This window comes from Micrasema longulum, unplaced genomic scaffold (genome assembly GCF_059751315.1).
Source record: "Micrasema longulum isolate JH-2025_06_02 unplaced genomic scaffold, ASM5975131v1 h1tg000548l, whole genome shotgun sequence".
Taxonomy (NCBI): domain Eukaryota; kingdom Metazoa; phylum Arthropoda; class Insecta; order Trichoptera; family Brachycentridae; genus Micrasema; species Micrasema longulum.
The window spans coordinates 1445678-1466620 of NW_028277744.1; the positions used below are offsets into that span (position 1 = coordinate 1445678).

A 20943-nucleotide genomic window follows, 5' to 3' on the forward strand; every position below is an offset into this window, starting at 1 on the left:
GAACATTTTGAAGCCAATAAAAAAAATATGTATGTGTATTTGTTCTGTCCACAGATAATATTCAGTGGTTCTATCATTTACATCATATATTTACACAAAAATTATTAATTTTAACAATCTTTTGAGTAAGTCCAAATGTTTGCAGACTGGCTGGACTTTATTATGGAGTTATTTAAATCTAAATTTGTTGCAACAGAGAGGCAAAACATTTTTGAGATGGGAATAGAAAAGTCTAGGCATTTACAGGGCTTATAACCGGTCATTAGCTGGTTTAAGAGACTACTTTACACACTGTGTAACATTTACCATTCTGCCAATGTTAGAATATCCACATTTCCTCAACTCTTCCATCTGTTGACTTTTGTAAAGTTATCTTTATCTTAAGCTGAAACCTTTATCATGTGGGTAATATTCATCAGTCTGAACTAATTCGCCTATTTTTATACATCTTCTTTTACTAGTTAGTTAATTCAACAATGTTTTGAGCATGTCCAAATGTTTGCAGACTGGCTGCATTTTTTCCCTAGGGAGTTATTTAGATCTGTCAACATTGGTGAATGTTACACAGTGTGTAAAGTGGCCACTTAAACCAGCCAATGTCAGGTCATAAGCCCTGTTAATGCCTAGACATCCATATTTCCTTCTCAAAAATGTTTTCCCTCTCTGTTGCAACAAATTAAGAGATTTACACATATTTTTTTATGGAGTGAACCGAATAAATTTTTTTTTAAACAAAGGCAAGCCAAGTCTTTTAAAAAAATTAGCCTGAGATAAACATCGGAGCCGGGCGGACGACGCATCGCTTGAGGCGTTGTTGATACTCCGTCTGCAAAAAACGTGTTGTGAAATACGTAGCTCGCGCGTGGTCGCTACCTTACTTCCTCTTAATAAAAGTATAATTGCTTGCATCTTCATATTAAAAAATATTCCAATACCGAACTCTATATTCGTTCTTTAACAATTATCGTATGTTTTTTTTTACATTAAAAAAAAAAATTATTAAAAAAAATATTTTCTAAAATAGAGTTGTGTAAACCTCTTAAATATTATGGTACTTATAACAATGTCAAACCAAAAAAAATAAATAATTTATGCGGTTTCGTCAAAGTAGGCAAAATGGCTTTTCCGTTTTGTTCATTTTTACGAATCGCACAACTTGTTGCACTTTTAATTTTTTTAACTTAGCCTTTTATGGTGTAAAGTCGGGCTGTGGTTCCATGGTAGTATCGCGGATATTGGATCAGAATTCAGAGGTTCGAAGCCCACACTAACACTTGTTTTCCATTATCCGGTGCGGTTAATGATTTAACCATTACAATGAGGAAGTTCAGTGGTATTTTATTTATTTTTTGTTTGCTAAGACTATTAAACTAAACATCACTTATTACCTCTGCAAAAACGTCGTGAAATAGCTGATATAATTTATCTATTAAAAATTGCCTCTGGTTCAATTGACTGTCCTGAACTACTATACAAACTCTCTATTAATATTCCTTCCAAAGTACTAAGGAATAACCTTCTTTATATTCCTCTTGTTTCATCTAAATATAGGCAAAATTCATATTTATGGCGAACTTTTAATAATTTTAATGTACTAACAAAATCATTAAACATAGATTTATTTGCGAATAATCATAATGACGTGCCGCGTTTTCTTTCGAAATAATTTGTAATGTTTTTTTCTTTTCTTTTTGATTTACATTAGATTACTGTTCATTTTATGTTCGAGAATATTTTTTAACTTACTGTGATGCTACTTGTGACAACCTGTAATTGGCTTATTTGTAAATTTTTGTTTTATATTTAAGATCGATATAGCTTTTGGTTATCTAAATAAAGAATAAAAAATAAAATTAACGTAAAAAAAAAAATGTTTATCTAACTATCACTGCTACGATTTTTTTAAAGTTTTCTAATTTTTTTAATTACTCCACCGTGACGTCACTAGTTTTCTTCGGTGAGTGATCCTGATTGGTGGATTGGTTTCCCGGAAATCTATAACAACACTCTATCATTGGTCGATTAAGAGAAACTTGTGACGTAATTAAAAAATTACTAAAAAGTAGTTCGTTTTCATTTAAATAATTTTTATTATTTTTTTCATACATTCTAGAGAAACTTCGCTTACAATTAAATACTTTAATTTTAACTGTGTGCAAGAAAATATTTTTTTGTATAAAGTTTCCCATGGCATTGAATTTTCTCATTACTAACTGAAAAAAACGTTAAATTTATTTTGTATTTTTTTTAATCTACTCGGCTAAATAAATAGTGGGTACTTTTGGATAATCTTTTTTTGTAAAAATACGCCGAGACTACCAAATTACAGAGAACTCCTGGTATAGTTTCTCGTTCGGCAAAGAGCAATTCTCCTTGCATGCGGGCTCCGCCAAGGAGACTTAAGTCCTAACATACGGTGTGCGGTATGCAGTATTGTTGTGGGGCAAGCTGGCCACAAAATAAATTAGTAAAACATAAGTTATGTAAATGTCTAGACTTGTATATTCTTTTTTGTTTTTTAAATGTTCTTCATCTCTGTTGTGTAACACCTTTCAACCTACATACTTAAACACGACCAAACAGCTTTTCAAAACTAATTTATTTTGTTGAAAAGCGGTAGGCAAGCGGCCGATCGCGATCTACTAGTAGCTATAAGCACTGTCGATCTACACCAAGACAACGCAAAAAAATTAGTAATCAGGCTACAGAAAGACGCAGATCTTTATGATTTTTTTAAGCCATCATACTATATTACGTGCGTAACAGATTGGATTTTTAAATTAAATCGTCGTGATCGTTGAACGTCGGATGTGCGAAAAAAGCGACTTTGACTTTCTTTTATATTTGATCTTGAAAAGGTTCCAAATTCCAGGGGTGGTATTCTTTATCTTCTGTACCCACTAGAGAGTGATTGGTTTGTAGATTTTTTTAATTGACATTTTGCTTCATATAATGGCCAATTGAATTGCCAAGCTGAATTAACTACCTGGTAAAAGAAGAAGTATAAAAATTGGAAAATTGTTTTCAGGCGTTGCCTAGTAGGTGATTTGGTTCAGCCGGATGAATCTCACCCACGTGATAAAGGTTTTAGCTCTTTTACTTCACAAAATTCAACAGACGGAAGAGTTGAGGAAATGTGGATGTTCAAACATGGGCAGAATTGTGAATGTTACACAGGGTGTAAAGTGGCCACTTAAACCAGCCAATGACAGGTCATAAGCCCTGTAAATGTTTTCCATCTCTGTTGTTATAAATTTATATATGAAACACTCCCTAGGGAGGAAATCCAGCCAGTCTGCAAGCATTTGGACATACTCAAACATTGTTGGCTCACAATATAAAATTGCCATTAAGAAATGGATAGTGGAGGTGGGTTGCGCACGGATCGATGAGTGGATTAAACCAAATAGGAAAAATGTGTGTACTGTTTATGGAATATGGTATATTAGTCTATATAAATTGGTTATGTTTTTTTATGATTATTTCATTTTTTTATTGTTTATTATGTTAATGATAATTAGGTTAATTGGATGAATTACGATTTTTTTTGTTGTTATTATTATGTTAACTTTGTTAAATAGCTAATCTTAGGCATGTTTCACATTTTGTAAAATGTTTCCCTCGGCACGGGACACCCCAGTGAGGGAACATTATTCTTTATAAAAAAAAGAAAACAAACATTGTAAAAGTATAAATAAATAAAAATTAGTTGTTTGCATTCCAGATATGCTGCGCAGGTACGGAGGGGTCGTAAGAGAGGTGGTATCCAGCGGGGACAGTATAGTCAGCGTATCGAGCAGAGAGGACATCGAGAAGGTACTTCGGTTCCCCAGTAGGTACCCCTACCGCCCCCCCTCCAAGATCATTCTAGACTACAGGAGGCTGAGGCCGGAGAGGTTCGCCAGTGCGGGGATATCCAATGAGTAATATATTATTCTTTATTAGTTAATTGTTTTATTTGGTAGAATTGGCTCAGCACTATGTAGCCATTTTACTGGAATAAAACAAGAAAAAAAATAGTCAGTAAAAATATCCATAATGACCAAATATACCAAAATAAAACAGGGACCGTTCGCGTAGCGTCTATAAACTTGTTAACCTTAATAATAAGTTAAGGAATGCTATCTTTTTCTAGTTTTTTATATTTTACTTTTTGTGCTGTTACATTTTCACTTAATTGCCATACTTACTAGTTCTTTGCTCGATGTATTATTATTTTTTATTGTTAACTTTTTAAAATCATTCTTATATAGTTGAAATTCCATTCGTCGATGCGTTTTGTTGCTGCAAGACTTTTTGTGATGTTAGCTATCGTATTATTTTTATCATATTATGTAAATGTTATCAACTATCAAATATCTAAATTTAGCAAATGGGGTCTAAAATCTCAACCGTCCATGTGCTCAGTAGCTGCAAGACTTGTTGTAATCCAACTTCTATTTTTATAAATTTGCTTTTTATTTCGTTTTTAAAATATCACTTAAACTCTGAACTTCATTGTCAAAAAGTTTAAAAATAAAAATGTAAATATGGGCTGGATGTCTTACTGTCCATGCGCTCTGTAGCTGCAAGACGTGCTGTTATCTAGCTCCTATATATCATATTTGTAATATATCATAATTGCAGACGAGGAACTAGAATCCCAACCGTCCATGCGCTCTGTAGCTGCAAGACGTGCTGGGAGATTTATTTATTGTACAGCGCCCTTGAGGTGATTTTCACAAAAATGGCGCTATATAAATTATCCAAACATTATTATTATTACAAGTTATCGTGTGAAAATAACAGCTAAAAATAAACTTTTAGGTACATACCCCGTGTTTCAAACCGCGAAACTAGTTTTTACTGAAAAAATTTCAACAAATAAATATATGTATCGTCTTTTTTGGATTATGACGTGTAGGTTGGATTCGTTCCGACGTTTCGGCTACAGTTGCAGGGTGTGTTATGCAGAAAACAAAATGTGCGTCTATGTACCAGTTAGTAGTTTGTACCGTGTTGCAGTCGGCAGTTAAATTTAAGCCCATCGTCGTTGTTCATGTTATTTGGGTGTCTGAGTATTTCATTTGTGTAAGGAATGTAGGTATTTTGTTGGTGACAACAATATATCTACAGTCGTCTGCATACCCACACAGCTTGGCAAGTCATTCTAGATTTGTCTCTCTTAGCAAACAGTCGCTCTCTTACCACAATATAATAAGCATTTAGAATAAACCACAGTCAACTACACTTAAAGTCTTATTATTGATCTTTACATACTCGTACCACCATAGGGTATAACAATTTGCATATTGATTACAGTGACCATGAAAATCTACGCACCCTACAAATTTAATGATTGCGTAAATTCAAAAAATATTTTATTTATTTTTTTATACATCAACGGTTCAAAGAACCTTTTACAAAAAAATAATAATTTACAGAAATAATCACAGCAGTGCACAATAATCATGTAGTACATAGTGTGAAATAATAGAATAATTAAAACTTAACAATTTAGAAAACATATAATAAAAAAAGTTGAAAAAAAACATAACATTTCTAAATAAAGATAGCAATAACCATGAGAAAATCTTATGTACTAAATATAAATATAACACAGTAAATTTGAGAATAACTAAATAATAATGTTAAAAAAAAAATAATAATACAACATTAGTAATCAAAAAAATAAAAGTTTTTTGAGCAATAAATCAACAAAAAAAAACGTTTAATTATTAAATAATACCTCTATTTAGTGAAATCATCATCATCATCAGTTGGTTGGAAGAAGTTGCCATTTGGCAATAAATCCACCAATGTACAATTTAAAATTATGTCTAACATGTTAAATAAAGAAATAAAAAATCACGTATTCCAAGAAACAAAGTTAAATTCGATAATAAATTTTAAAATAAATCCATTATTTTTCTAAAAAATAACGAGTGAGAATTCGTTTTAATTCTAGAAGATATCGAATATTTGTTCTAATTCATTTACATACCTATGTATCCTGGGTATAGGAGAGTGCATTTCAAAGTTGGTCCGTGAATTGTTGCAAAAAATAATTCCTTCTAGTGCACCTACCAGGTATTTGAATTTGAATTAGTTCAAGCAGAGCAGGGCTGTCAATTATCGATTTCATTATTTTAAATAAGAATAACAAATCAGCTATAACTCCACGATCAGATATTTTAAGATCGATTTTAAACATTGATTGTAAAAAAATATTGTCTTTTATTTGGTTTGATAAAAAATAACGGCAATAAAAAAACTTGCAGTTACCTACTTTGTGTTTCAGACCGTGAATCTTTTATTGGAAACGTTTCCAAAACGCGTTCGGATTATTTTAGAAATGTAACAAAGTAATTTTCTTTTTTTAAATTTAAGCAATTCTAAGTAATAAGTAGTAAGTCTGAGTCTTTTGTTTATTTTGTTGTGGTAGTTTATTGCACAATTTCAGTCCCTGATTTAATAGTCTAGAGTATCTAGACTTTAAAATTTAGCATTTGGTATTATTTTGAGATATTATCGTATTGTGTCCGTATCTTCAAAAGGAAATTTCGATATTTCCGTGATGATTAAATAAAAATAATTATAAAGTTTTTCTAAAATAAGCTTTCTCGTTTATAATAGATATTTTCAAAAAATCACAATGCCTATAGACCACAAATCTCTAAATGTAATAATTTTCAAAGCTTGTATTACTTGGCATATTAAATTGATTCATTATGTGCTTCGTCTTTTATCCTGACTCCTAATTAGCTAGGAATTTGCTACGAGTATTCAGGACCATATTATTGTTGCATTAAAAATCAAAATAACATCTATAATAATATAATGGTAAGTTTTATAAGTTGCACAAGATTCTAATGTGTCATTAGAGCTGATTTTACTCGGAAGATTCGCAGTCTGTGGGTATTTAAAACGGTATGTACCTATATTATTTATGTAAATACGTACGTAAATTCAACGAGATAGGTTCCGAAGATGATTAATTATAATATTATGTAGTATTTGACAACTTCATCAAGTACCTACCTAATTCAAATTATTTTGTTAACACCAGACAACACACAATATTTTTGAATATAGAATAAAGTGTGGGTATCGAAATTTTCAAAACAATCGATGTTTAGTTAAAAAGTCATAGACGAATAATATTATGCGAAAAGTAAAAAGCGTTACGCCAGAGATAATGTAGGATTACGCCATTTTGTAAGTCGTCCTGTGAATTAGCGAAATTAAAATGACTAAAGAATTATTAGCACTTATTAACTTTTCTTTTCTTTTCAGACAGGGAGAGTTGTGGCATAACCTTCGCAGTAAACTGACCCCTGAACTGAGCAGTAAAAGAACAATGCTGGGATTTCTCCCTGAACTGAATCAGATCGCTGATGACTTCATGCACCTTTTGAGAGCAAATAGAAACCAGGAGGAAAATGTACTTAAATTTGACGCTTTATCGTGCAGATATGGATTAGAAAGTAGGTTTTTGTTTTGTGTGTTGATTATCATGTTGGTATTTGAAGTAAGTAATACAAAAATATTAATTTGATACTTATCTAGTGTCAAATTTAAACCGTTTACCCACCTTCTAGAAATGTAGTTTTTCGCACACGTCATATTATTTTCAGAGTTTTATAGGACGTTGATCATGTTTAAACTCGTAGTAAAATAAAAGGGAACTCAATCTGTAAATGAATACCTACGCTCATAGAATTAAGAATAGTCCAAAAGGAGCGTAGAATCATATTTGAATACATCGGACTGTGTCCAATAATTCCTCCACTATGCCTCACTTACGCCGTGCGCATTCGTGGCCGCCGCGTAATGTTGCACGACGGGAAAAAATATAATTAAAACACAAATGTTAGATAATTGGCGGCCTCCGTGGTGTAATGGTCAAGACGCTTGACTCACGCACGGAAGGTTCCGGGTTCGATTCCCGGTGAGAACACAAAAATTTAAAAATATGATTTTTCTCAAGCCTGGTTGTTCTGTAATGTAATTCACCACTGTAATTGGGCCTCCTGGCCTGCTGTGGTGCAAAAAAAAATGAAATGAAAATGAAATAAAAAAAGCAATCTTTTAATTTATCTAAAATTTTACTGTGCACGTGGAAATATTGATTGACACAACAGAGTAAATAAGTAAAGGGTCATTTAATAAGAGTAATTGAATTAATGAACTTTAACTTAAAATATAAAACAATTTTTTTTTAGATAAAACGGATATTTTTATATCATGTTAAATAATATTTTTTGTTTTAAAGATAATGTCGTTCAAATGTCCCCCACGGTGTTGTTTAATCCGATGTCTACTTTTATTAGATGAGCAAAGTAGGGTAAAAAAATTTACTACCCTGGCAACACTAACGAAATGTTCATTTTGTTTCTTCGACAATCTGACAGATGAAAAAATAATTCGGTTTTTAAGCAATGCACATTCATTTACTAATTACACATGAAATGTGATCGCATCCTGTTTCTTTAAGATCCTAGTAGTATTTCTAAACTTTAAAAGGACACAACACGGCATAGTTGAATTCAAATCAGGAATTGCGTACTGAGCGACGTCGGCGGCCTCCGTGGTGTAGTGGTCAAGACGCTTGACTCACACACGGAAGGTTCCGGGTTCGATTCCCGGTGAGAACACAAAAATTAAAATGTGATTTTTCTCAAGCCTGGGTGCTCTGTGATGTAATTCACCACTGTAATTAGGCCTCCTGGCCTGTTGTGGTGCAAAACAAAAATGTAATGTAAAAATGTACAAAGAAACTAATGGGTCAAAACGTAAACCTACTCATTTATGAGTAGTTTAGTCGAATTCTGTTTGATGTGCGTATGCGATTTCTGGACAATACTTAATGCTATGCCTACGGCATTCCGTCCAACGCCGGTGAAAATTAATATTGTTTATTTTTTAATGCATAGGTCAAGTGTTATATGCATAATAAAGGTTTTCTTTGGCAGACATCGATTGACGGATGTAAAGGGGATGTTTAATTTAAAATTGATCATTTTGACAAAGTTTGCAAAGCATGGATAGCACGATGAAGAAAGCTTGAATAATTATTTAATATTATGTTCTATAGTCCGTAAAATGTAACATGATTAGAATGACAGTTGTCAGAAAAAGTCACGACATAACTTTGTAGTAACGTCAAAGGAGTTATTTATATTGACACATGAAAAATCATTTGTATCTGGCGTGTTAATTTATTTTTTATTACAATGATTGAAAAATAAATCAACATTGATATATAAAATCGGCTTAAAAACTTTAAAAAAACCAAAATAAACCTAATTATTGACGGCGTTCTTACAAGGTTACATCATTTGCAAAAACGCTAGAGATGGGACAAATTGATCAATGTAAATTGATCGAATAAAAAAATAATTCATTTGATGTTGTTCATGAAAAAAGTATAAATGTCTCCTTTTTGTGAATAATTGTGTTAAACACACTATAATAGGCTTGTTTTTGCGATTTTTATATCAATTTTCGGAAACAGAGTTTCATGATTGCATGAAATAACTGATAAAATCGATTTGATCAGTGATCAGTAATTTCCCATCACTAATGAAACTAGTTTGACAGCTGTCATCCTAATCAAGCTATATTTTAAGGACTATAGTGTTCGCTCCTAGGCCCCTATTACAATGGAAAGTTAACGTTTATCTTCAATTTTATCTACAAAGTAAAATTAAGTTTTCTGTAATAAACAGAATATGCAAACAACTTTTTTCTTCTAAGATGTTCAATTTTAGATTACCGACGATAATAATTATAAGTTCGTGCAAATTTCGTACACAAATATCGGTTTTTCTTTATAGACAGTCGAAGAGAACTCTGTTAACTTCCCATTGTAATCGGGGTCCTGGTGGCGCTAATATAGTTTTGTGACATTTATAACGCTCGAACAAGTTCATGATGATAAAACGGACGGTAGCGCCATCTTTGATTATACCGTTTGTACTACGCTAGATTTTGAAGAAAAAAAAATAGATTCCATGCCCCAGTAGCGCCAAAAAAAGGTTCTAGATAAAATTGTTGAGTTTTGGTCAAAATCGTTTTGTCGAAATATGTAAATTTTTACAAAAATCGCAATATTTATTTCTGTAAATTTTATTGTAAATTCTTTTTTATACAAAATAAAAATATAAAATTTATACCTATGCTTTTTTTTATTTTTATGCAAAACAAATTTATATTTTATATAATTTTTTTATCTTTACATAAAATAAATTTATGTTATTTGTTGTCTTTGTACCTTTTAAAAGCCCTTTTTTAATCAGTCATTGCCCCCTTAGACCCCTTCAACGCCCCCAACTTTTTTAGTGCAACTGGTCTTAAGATAAAAGAATGCAGAGCTTTTAAATGTTTAATAACCCTGCGTCAATGTGTTAGTGCCTGTGGATGAACCAATTGAACATACATATTTTGTTTATGTTAGTAGGCACACTTATATGATTTATTTAAACTTATAGCTGGCACACATAAAGCGGAGGATATTAAAGATTTGAATCGACTGTACATACTCGTACCTACGAAATTACTTTTTTTGGTGGGTTTTTTTTTTGGGAGTAATAATTCGCTACCTGCTTGTAGAGATGCCCTTTCGCTTTATTGAATAGAACAAAAGCGTTCCAAATTTTTGTTTGGTTTAACTACAAACGTGTAACGGACCATTTCGGTTTGCGCTAGCAATTTTTGACCTGAGTACCTACAACCCGTTGTATAGCTGTAAACTGTAGCTAACTTCATCATTGATAATCATAAAATTGTTTTTTTCCGTATGGGGTGACTCTATAAGCGGGTAGAGTATTATTACTCTGAGGTTTTTTCTTGTTTTAGTGTTTGTTTCAATTAATATTAAAATTGTATTAGTTCGGTGTAATAATTAACTAATTACCTGTTTATTATTATAACATTTTATGTTATTCTTGTATATATATGCATTATTTTTATGTTTCTATGCTCATTGTAATTTGTAACTTCTTTTTGTCCGATATTATCATGTCTTGGCAGAAGGCCTCAATAAAGGTGAAAAAAAGACTCAATGATAATATTTTTTATTAAAAATCACTACTTCCATCTGTTGATTCTTTATTTGAATATAGAATTTATAGCTCTGAACATTTTTTTTACTAAAATAAATCCATAAAAAATGATAAGTATTGATTAATCTACCTTATTTTTTCAGCAACATGCACTTTAGTACTAGGAGAAAGAATGACATTCATGGAAGATGTAGTATCGGAGACAGCGAATAAGCTGAGTAGAGCCATGATGCAGAGATTCAAGTCGGAGAGAGATGAGATGTATTGCTGGAGAGATTACACTAAGACTGCTGACTATGCCGAGTTCTTAAAGGGGGAAGAGGAGCTCTATAGGTAAATATAAATGGTAAATAAATCCAATTCTCAGATTCATTAAAAAAATACTTCTTACATACTAAATATCACCAAAGTTGCTAGGAAAAAATGTAAAAGCCCACTGAGGACATTTAAAATAAAAATAAAATTTTAAAAATTGGTATGTTGTTTTTCACTACAGTACTTCAGTCTTTGGGAGTGTAATACTTCACTCGCTTGAAACTTATACTGATATTTTTCTATCATGTTTGTATGATGAATGATCGCTGATACGCTGCGATAGGAGTACCATTGCAATTCTTGATGCATCACTAGGTGCAAATAGGAAAATGGTGCATCAAGAAAGTGGGTTTTCTAAGAATAATAGGTTTGCCATTAAAATAGATAAAATAAAAAAGTAATAACTTTTGCAGCCTTATTTAAAACCATATATTGAGAGTGGGAGTATCGTTTTCCATTACTTTTAGCAACCCTTCTTTTCATTAAACAAGCAAAAAAACCTTAGAATTTTTCTATGGACTTTACCAGTGCCACGTTTCTAACCTTCATCAAGCGAAAATCAGTAGATTCATTATCAACCTAAATGTCGTGGACGGGAGGAGAGGGAGAGTGGCCAGCATTGCCAACCTCTAGATTCATTAATTCCCTAGAGGCAGTAAGCATGGGGGGGGTGGCCAAAGTTACCAACATCATGATAAGCGTGGAAGAGGGGGGGGGCAGCATTGCCAACCTCGCTATTGTGCTAAAAAAATTGACAATTGTTCAAAATTTCATAGATAAAACTACTACTACTTTTATTCTATAAGAAAATTATTAAAAATTGGTAGGATTTCAATCGATTTCGGTAGATTGCTCTCAAAATTGGTAGACTGAAAAATCAGTAGAATTGGCCGCACAGTTTAAATGAGGAGGCGAAAAGTTGTGGTGTAATAAACATAAGGATTTTGGATTTACATTCTTATGAATGAATTTTCTCTTAAATCCATACTTTCTTATAGTACCTAACTAAAGAGCTTATAAAATATTTTTTTTAAAACAAAATATATCTATTAATATTTGTAATTTTTTATGACTTTTTAAAAATTTTGATATTGCTAAGTCAAAATAAATAAATAAATGTAGTTGTTCCAGTCTACTGTACCGTGTGTGTATTTCCTACTTGAACATGGATAAAAGTTTAAAAATATTTATAATACACCTATTTAAAATGTTGTTTTATCTGTTTCAGAATTGTTTCTGACATTATCGAAAAGGCAAGAAACACAAAAGAAAATTCTCACAATGACGTAAAATGTATACTTATGTCAATCATAGAGAGGACTGATATTGACGAGAGAGAGAAGGAATCAGCTTTAATTGATTTTGTGGCAGCTGGAATATTGACGGTAAATATTATTCTATAAATATGACTTTATTAATAAATTAATCACACAATACATACTGTTATTGTCAGAGCAATACTATTATATCAGAAGATAGCACACTTGATATTGAATAATCATATTATTACATCATCAGTAATTAGTTCAAGGTATAACAATCCATGATACTCTTCCTATGATCCAAAATTTACTCAGGAACATAAATTAATGTAAAAACAAACCATCATGCCGTTCCTCCATATGGGTAGGTAGAGAGGATAGAAAGCCATATAAACAGCAGATTGACGTTCTTTATACAGATTTTTCTAAGGCATTTGACAAAGTAGATCATAAAATTCTCATGTATAAATTACATGCCTTGGGAATAAGAGATCCATTACTCTCATTTGTTAAATCGTATCTAACTGGTAGGACACAAAATGTTCGGATAAATAACTATTTATCAACCAGTATTGATGTTACATCGGGTGTACCTCAGGGTGCTCATTTGGCACCCCTGCTTTTCAATTTGTTTATTAATGATGTTGCTAAATCATTCTCTTACTCTCGTTTTTGGCTCTTCGCGGACGACAACAAAATTCTCAAAATAATTCAAACTTTACAAGACTGCTTTCTTCTTCAATCAGACATTAACTCTTTTAACCGATGGTGTAAAGTCAATAAATTAGAACTAAATATTAAAAAATGCAAAATAATGTCATTTCATAGAACAAAACAACCGATTTCCTTCGAGTACCTATTAGAAAACAATACAGTAAATAAATCACTGAAATTACTTGGCTTCATTAACAGAAAATCCTCTGATTTTACTAATGTCCGTACAATCAAAACTCTTTATTGCTCAACTGTTCGCCCTCTTCTAGAATATGCCTCCGTGGTCTGATCTCCATTCTATTTCAATCACATTGAATCAGTCCAACATCGCTTGCTTCGAAAAATAGCGTGGATGCTCGGACTAGAGAGAGATAATTATTCTTATGGTGAAATAGAGTAATGTTAAATATTTCTAGTCTACAAAAACGTAGAACTAATATTGACTCCATATATATGTTCGGCATACTAAATGGTATAATCGATGTTCCATCATTACTAGGACAAGTAAAATTCAATATTCCGACTCGTAGATTGAGAAACAATAAAGTACTGTTCATCGATCAGCATAGAACAAACTATGGCCTAAATTCTCCAATGACCCGCCTTTGTCGTATTGTTAACTCAAGACAAGATCTGGACTTTTTTGGTTTAAGTTTACAACGATTTAAACGGGCACTAAATAAATAGTCCAGATCTTGTCTCGATGTCCCTTATGTTTGTCAATGCTTCTTTTCTTTTTTTTTTTTAAATATTTTTAACTATTCTTTTATTATAATATTTAAACCTTATAAATTGTATACATGGACAATGTCCGTTAATAATAAATAAATAAATAAACTATGTATTTGCATGAAGACATTGCTTTCTCGACATTCATAAATCTTCTCGTACACGCGCATCGATTATTCTGACTTGTGGCGTATCCATCTTCCAGTATCTGTTAGATAATTGATCATGGGATGTCTTTCTTGGTCTTCCCCGTTTTCTGCATCCATATAAAATACGCATTCATATTATAGAAGTGTACGTAAACAAATATCACCTTAATGAATTATTTAATTCATTCATTCATTAATATTATATAATTGCATTAGTTATATTACCGCCAATGACTTATAAACAAGTTTATGATTTATTCAATAAAACACTAAAAATAAGAAAATGAAATGCCATTCATTATTTTGAGTAGCTCTATATGGCACGTCTTCCTTTATCACATTCAATTATCCCCAGGTAAAACCATATAAACATCTCTAGAAACTAAAATGTTTGATGATACACTTCCGCTGGATATTGCTCTAACTGACCTTATCTCCAACCGTCTTTCCCTGGATGCTACAGACAATTCTGAAATACATTATTAATTTTTAGTCATGAATTAAAAGCTATTTAATTCCTAATATTTTATTTTTATAAGTATGTATTTCCAAAGCTAGGAATGTTATGTATCTTAGTTAAGTGTCCAGATATCGAATTGCATCAGTAACATATATCGGCATTTGATTTTGACTTAGTATAATTAATCGTTCCATTTTTGTTGTAATTAAGTTTCTTGAACGATTCTAAATTGTATCCATTGCAGCTACCGATATACAATTTGAATCTGAAATATTTTTCCCATTATTGTTTCAGTTGAGTAACAGCCTTAACTTCCTTCTGTATCTAGTTGCCAGGAATCCCTCAGTTCAGGAGAAAGTTTTCGAGGAGTTGGAAGAAATAGCACCAAACTCAAATCACATCACAGGAAGTGATATCTCCCGGATGTCCTACACGAAGGCTTGCATTCTGGAAGCATTCCGGATTGTTCCTGTGGCATTTGCGCTGGGTAGAGTCCTCGAAGAAGATACACTCTTGAGTGGATATTACCTTAAAGCTGGAGTAAGTCACATTACATACTAGGTTATGTTCAGTTATTTAATTATTCATTTTTTATTTACATTTAGAACATTACAGAGTATCCAATTCATTCTCAATACATTACAAAATATACATATCAGGGCTGGTATTCCGAACGCGTTTACAGCGCGCTATAATGCGTATTTAGTACGTAAAAACGCGCTATACCGCGCTATAATTTCGTTTGGAATACCAGCCCGGATTGATTAAATACGAAAGAGAAAAAAAAATTAATGTAAAATAGACATACATATTACAATTCGAAAATTGTTTTCCTAAAAGAAATCCCACTGTCATGAAATATATCGACATTCGAGGCGATACTATTGAATAACACGATGTTATACTTATGTGCATTGGAATACCTTATAATAATTATAATTTCTTCAATACGAAAACTCCAATATTTATTTTGTTATTAATCAGACACAAATGAGTGATCCAAAAATTTTGGAAAGCTAGTTTTATGTTTATTACAAAATTCACGTACAATTTGACAATCTATGTTCCTGTTTTAGAAGCAGTTAGTCTAAATGACTAAATTTAGTAAATCTAAACTTTTATTTTTAAACGCTAATTCATATTAAATAACACAAGTTTTAAGGTGGTTTCACATACACTTTTATGGCTGTCTGATGACTTTATTTTTTTTGTAATCATCGAAATTTATATATTCCTCTGTCTGAATTATATGTGGCATTTTTGATGTTATTTACTCTAATAATAACACTTTCGAGGGTAAAAGTATAAAATACAGTCAAGTAATATACGAGTAAATTGTGTTTAATGATTATGTTTACAATACTTACATAGTCTATTTTTCAATAACGTGCAATAAATTGTAATATGTTTAATGAAAAAAAAAGGAAAAGAAAAATTATTCTGTCCCAAGATTTTGATGAAAGCGTAAATTTCTACTTTGTTACCGCTTTACCGCAATGAATTTGTAAATATTCAACTCTAGCGGGCTTGTTTTATTCTATACTTGGCAACATCAGATGTCAATGCTATCACCATTTTCAATAAATCATTACTGATGTTGTGCCAGTTACCCGTAGAACTTTGAAGCAGTGACCTCATCAGAAATTACATTCCGAAACAGACTGAAAATTTAAAGTTATGAACATCTATTTTTCATCTTGCATTCACTTAAGACGATCATGAATTCACTAACAAGCCAATTGGATAAGTGTTTCGTAAAAGAATGACTTTATTTTGTTAACATTATTACTTATTTATTTCTTGACCATGTGTCGTTACCTTCATTTCGTTGCTTTTAGTGAGGTGGAAAGAATTAACAGAACAGAAGAAGAACAGAAGTTAAGGCATACAAACTTTTTTGAAATCTTAGTTGTTAAAAAAATTACTTGTCAATCCCATGAATTGAGTGATTTAAGTTATTTTTTACCTTCACAGTCAATAAAAAAAATTCAATCTTTCTTTCAGACTTATGTGATGTGCCACACAATGGTAGCGTGTCAGGATGAGAGCAACTTCACTCGGGCACGAGAGTACCTACCGGAGAGGTGGATGGAGGGCAACCCATTACACAAGGAGAGCCAGTCGGCGGCCACATGTATATACGCACCCTTTGGGGTCGGCAAACGCATGTGTCCAGGCAAGAGATCTACGGAGCAGGGGTTACTAGTCACATTCGCTAAGGTAACCAGTTAGATATACCCTTATTTGCACATAATGGAGCAGAAAATACAGTGTATTGATAATTTCTTACACAAAAGGCAAAATGATGATCAGTCTATGCTTCAGAGTCTATGAAACATTGCAACGGATTTTTAAAAAACCTCGTGCATGGTGCTTAAAGGCTATTGACACTCACTACAAGGTTCACAATAGGCGACTCTAAAATAAACTTTTCTGCCTTTCAATACAGTGATTTTAGTACATACAGTTGAAAGTACAATCCATTAGAATATTCAATATGTTACCCAAACATTGCAAAACCATGACTCGGATTCAATTCAATGAATTTGTAAAAAATTGGTTACTGGGTTTAGGTCGAGAAAAATTTGAAAATTTACTCAAAACATTCTTACATAATAAATGGTATAAATTAATATTGTATAACTGTATAGTTAATTAACTAGTAGGTAGTAATATTATTGTTTATTTTGCATAAAAATGTCTGCCTTAAAACAGGTTGTACCTAGTTGGGTAGACTAGACATGATCCTGAGAAATCTATCACCTAACTGTGTATGTAGTAGATAAAGCAAGTGTTATTTTTGTTAATAAACCATTATTATTATTATTTAAATCTTTGATAAACAGTGCTTATGCGTGCGTAGCAAAAAATATCATACAAATAATTTTAATGTGTGTGCTTACCACAAGCAAAAATTGCATCTTGCCTTGGTTCGCCGTCAGGCACTAGCACATTAGCATAGGCTTATTAAACATTCGAACACTGCATATTTTAAATCATTATTGTTTTCTTTTTAAAAAGACTTCAGCTATAACTGGTACAGTCTTCAAAAATTACCTTGTAGTTGTGAAAGCATTAATCTATTTTTTCAACGGTAAAACATTACAAAAGCATTTTTTTTTAAAGAAATATTTGCATTCTTATGATTTACTAAAATATTTCAATTTTGGGGCCATTTTCAACGAGTTGTAAATAACTCACTATTAGAAAATGGGAACCAAGTTGGGGTAGAGTGGGGTTGAAACCTCGGACCTCTGATCCGTGAGTCCGCAACACTAGCCGCAAGACCACAACCTAATTCGAGACAGAAAGAAGAAATTAGAAATGTATTGGATTATTGGGTGACGGGGGGGGGGGGGTCAGTGGATTCATAAGTTTCCTGATAAGGGTTTAAATCTTAAAATTTTGACACACTCGAAATATTGTTATTTAAACTGTTTTTATCTTTTTTCCAGATGATTCGCGAATTTCATATAGAGTACGATGGAGAGTTGGACGTACAGTTTGAGTTCGTACTTGCCCCAAAGACACCTGTGACGTTTAGATTAAGAGATCGTTGCTAGTTATGGAGTCATTAGTTAATTATAATTGTTTAGTTGATACTGCTTTAAGTATTTTATTTTATTATAGTGACTCTATTTGTTATTAATGGGACGTTGATTTTATATGTTCAAATAAGTTATGAATAAATGTTTTTATCTCCTAGCTATTGTTAAATTGTATATATTTATTATAGGAATAAAGTGATATGGAAAATATTGTAAGAAGACATAAAATGGGTTGTGAAAGCTCATCTCGTACTGAAAATAAAAAGTTCTATTTCTCTATACTCCATTGGTTTTCTTTTTCCCTATTAATTATGAACGTAATATTGACACATTACAAGACTCATTTGATGTGATTTTCTGATCTTAATTGATTTACATTTTTTTTTAATGATTATTATGTCATTTATTTAATAAGAAAGAAATATAAGCATTCTTATAATTTACTCAAATATTTCAATTTTAGTGGCCATTTTTAACGAGTTGTAAATAACTCACTATTAGAAAATGGAAATCAAGTTGGGGTAGAGTGGGATTTAAACTTCGGACCTCTGGCCCAAGTCCGCAACACTAGCCACGGGACCACAACCCGATTCTATATTCTGCAAAGTATGCACCTGAACAAAATTTTGAATCGTAATTGCACCAGTAATATCTAGAAAAAGGGAAACTCAAATTTCATATTGTTCTTTTGAATTCCTTTTCAAAGTTAAAATAAAAAATTAAAAAATAATATTAAAAGGCACTTGTGCCGTTTAATAAATAAATAAAGTAGTAAGGAGCTGGTTTACGAAATGCAAAGTATAAGGTTCCACGTTATCAAATAATATCCATTTGATATACCTACATATAAAGAGAAACACGGCTTGTGGCATTTGTGTTGGTGACGGAACAAAATAATAAATGAAGATGAACTTAGCAATTTAAATATCTACATATATTATGAGATGTGCATAAGAAATAATAAAATATAAAGTATGTCTTATGGTTCAAGTTACCAGTCTAGACTAGTAGGAAATTGTATCGCATTGTGGAAATGAAACCTGAGGCTTGCATAATAGGCCAATTTCGGAACCATTTCATCACGGAGCAGACAAGTAATATTGCACCACACAAAATATGAGTATTGTATTTAAAGAAAGATACAAATGATATAATGTTCTGAAAGTAAACTGCATCTGAATCTAAATAAATTTTAATTCAATATGTTCAAAAAGTCATTTTTACAATAAATTAGATTGAATGACTTATATCAATAAGACTCTGATCACTGAGGGAAAAAAATGCATTTGTTTTTTTCTTATTTTATTAAGTTTTTTTTTAAGCTAGTTTAGGAAATTTTAAAGGTATTTGAAATGCTTTATTTAAAAAATATGTATTCTTTGAACAAAGCAGTCGTATACACATTTTATTTTTTAATGATGAAGTTCAGTGCTACGGTAAGTTAGATTTAAAAAATGTTTTCTAGCGTGTGGTGAAAATTGCGAGCATTTAATTGTTCGGCGAAGTTTCTCAAAAATGTATGAAAAAATTCATTAAAAATGAATTACTTCGAATAACAAATAAATTAACATTATTCTGTCATTGAAAAGGAAGCCATGATAGAAGAATTCGGAAGCATGGACGCTACCATGGAAGCTAGGAAAGACTTAATGGTGATGCTAAGAGCTTTATTTCCAGTCGCCGAAGGGTTTAGACCGAAAGTGACTATGGATATGCAGTTACAAGATAAATTCCCTCGCACGCAATCAGTGCTTTTTTCTTGGCAACTCGTAGAAGAAAATTACTCTCTTCCCCTGAAAGGGAAATCAAAGACTTATTATATTTGGATTATGTTATGACCAAGGATACATATGAACCAGTAAGTTTTACTTCTCCCATGTTCGGGCTAGATTGTGAAATGTGTAGGACATGTGCCGGCTTTGAATAAACTCGGGTATCTCTGTTAATGAACAACACCAAGTTGTGTATGAAAAACTGGTATTACCATTTAATAAAATACTGGATTATTTAACACAATATCACCCCTAAATTATTGGCTGATGTTAATACATATATTCAAGGTGTCCAATGTGATATTAAGAAATATTACCTCCTAATGCTATTCTGGTCGGCCGATCCGCTTTATTTTGATCTTCACACTTTAGAAATGATGCACCCGTATGTAATCAATACCAGTGTTATATTTAACATTTCCGGAGACAGGTTGAGAAAAAGTAAACTTAAAATATTAGCAGAAGAGTTTTTGAATCAAGATATACAGGACAGATCTAAAGGTCATTGCTCCGTTGAAGATTCTCTCACTTATCTTAAGTTCGTACAACTGAAGCTCTGCAATGATATGATTTTGGTGATGCAGTTCTCAAAGGACGGCCGAATTTTTAACAGAACTACACCATCTTATGAGCAACAAAACAGAATGGCGTCGCTAGTTCTTCCGAATCAACCAACAGTAAGAGTGTTGTGATAGATTTCCGGTTTACATGAAGCCAACCCACCAATCACCAGAACTCGCCGAAGAGAACTTATGACGTCACAGGCAGAGTAATTTCAAAATCATGAACCTTATAGAGCTGATAACACGATACATATAAATATTTCTTGAAAAATTTTGGCGTAGTTTGATAGTCTATCGATAAATAAAATAAAATAAAAAAACCACTGAACTTCCTCATCGATAAAAAGAAAATTTAAAATGCAGGTGTCTACATAAATGCTGGCCTT

At 31.9% G+C, this 20943-nt stretch overlaps 1 protein-coding gene and 1 pseudogene across 8 annotated transcripts in view; both read left to right on the forward strand.

The window, feature by feature from the left end:
• Positions 1-18503, forward strand: part of shd (cytochrome P450 family 24 subfamily A member shade) — a 105636-nt gene extending 87133 nt beyond the window's left edge. For 2 of the 8 annotated variants that reach the window (XM_088227943.1, XM_088227942.1), the window contains exons 3-9: positions 3710-3923; positions 7276-7466; positions 11189-11378; positions 12589-12745; positions 14969-15214; positions 16679-16894; positions 18130-18503. In XM_088227943.1, the coding sequence (XP_088084069.1) occupies positions 3710-3923; positions 7276-7466; positions 11189-11378; positions 12589-12745; positions 14969-15214; positions 16679-16894; positions 18130-18237 (1322 nt within the window). In that variant the 3' untranslated portion in view covers positions 18238-18503. Of the gene's footprint in view, positions 1-3709; positions 3924-7275; positions 7467-11188; positions 11392-12588; positions 12746-14968; positions 15215-16678; positions 16895-18129 lie in introns of all 8 variants that reach the window. The other 6 variants (XR_015822533.1, XR_015822534.1, XR_015822531.1 and 3 more) reach the window with 6 other exon arrangements.
• Positions 18504-18533: 30 nt separating this feature from the next.
• LOC148280739 (RNA exonuclease 5-like) lies at positions 18534-20604 on the forward strand (annotated as a pseudogene).
• The last annotated feature ends 339 nt before the right edge of the window (positions 20605-20943 follow it).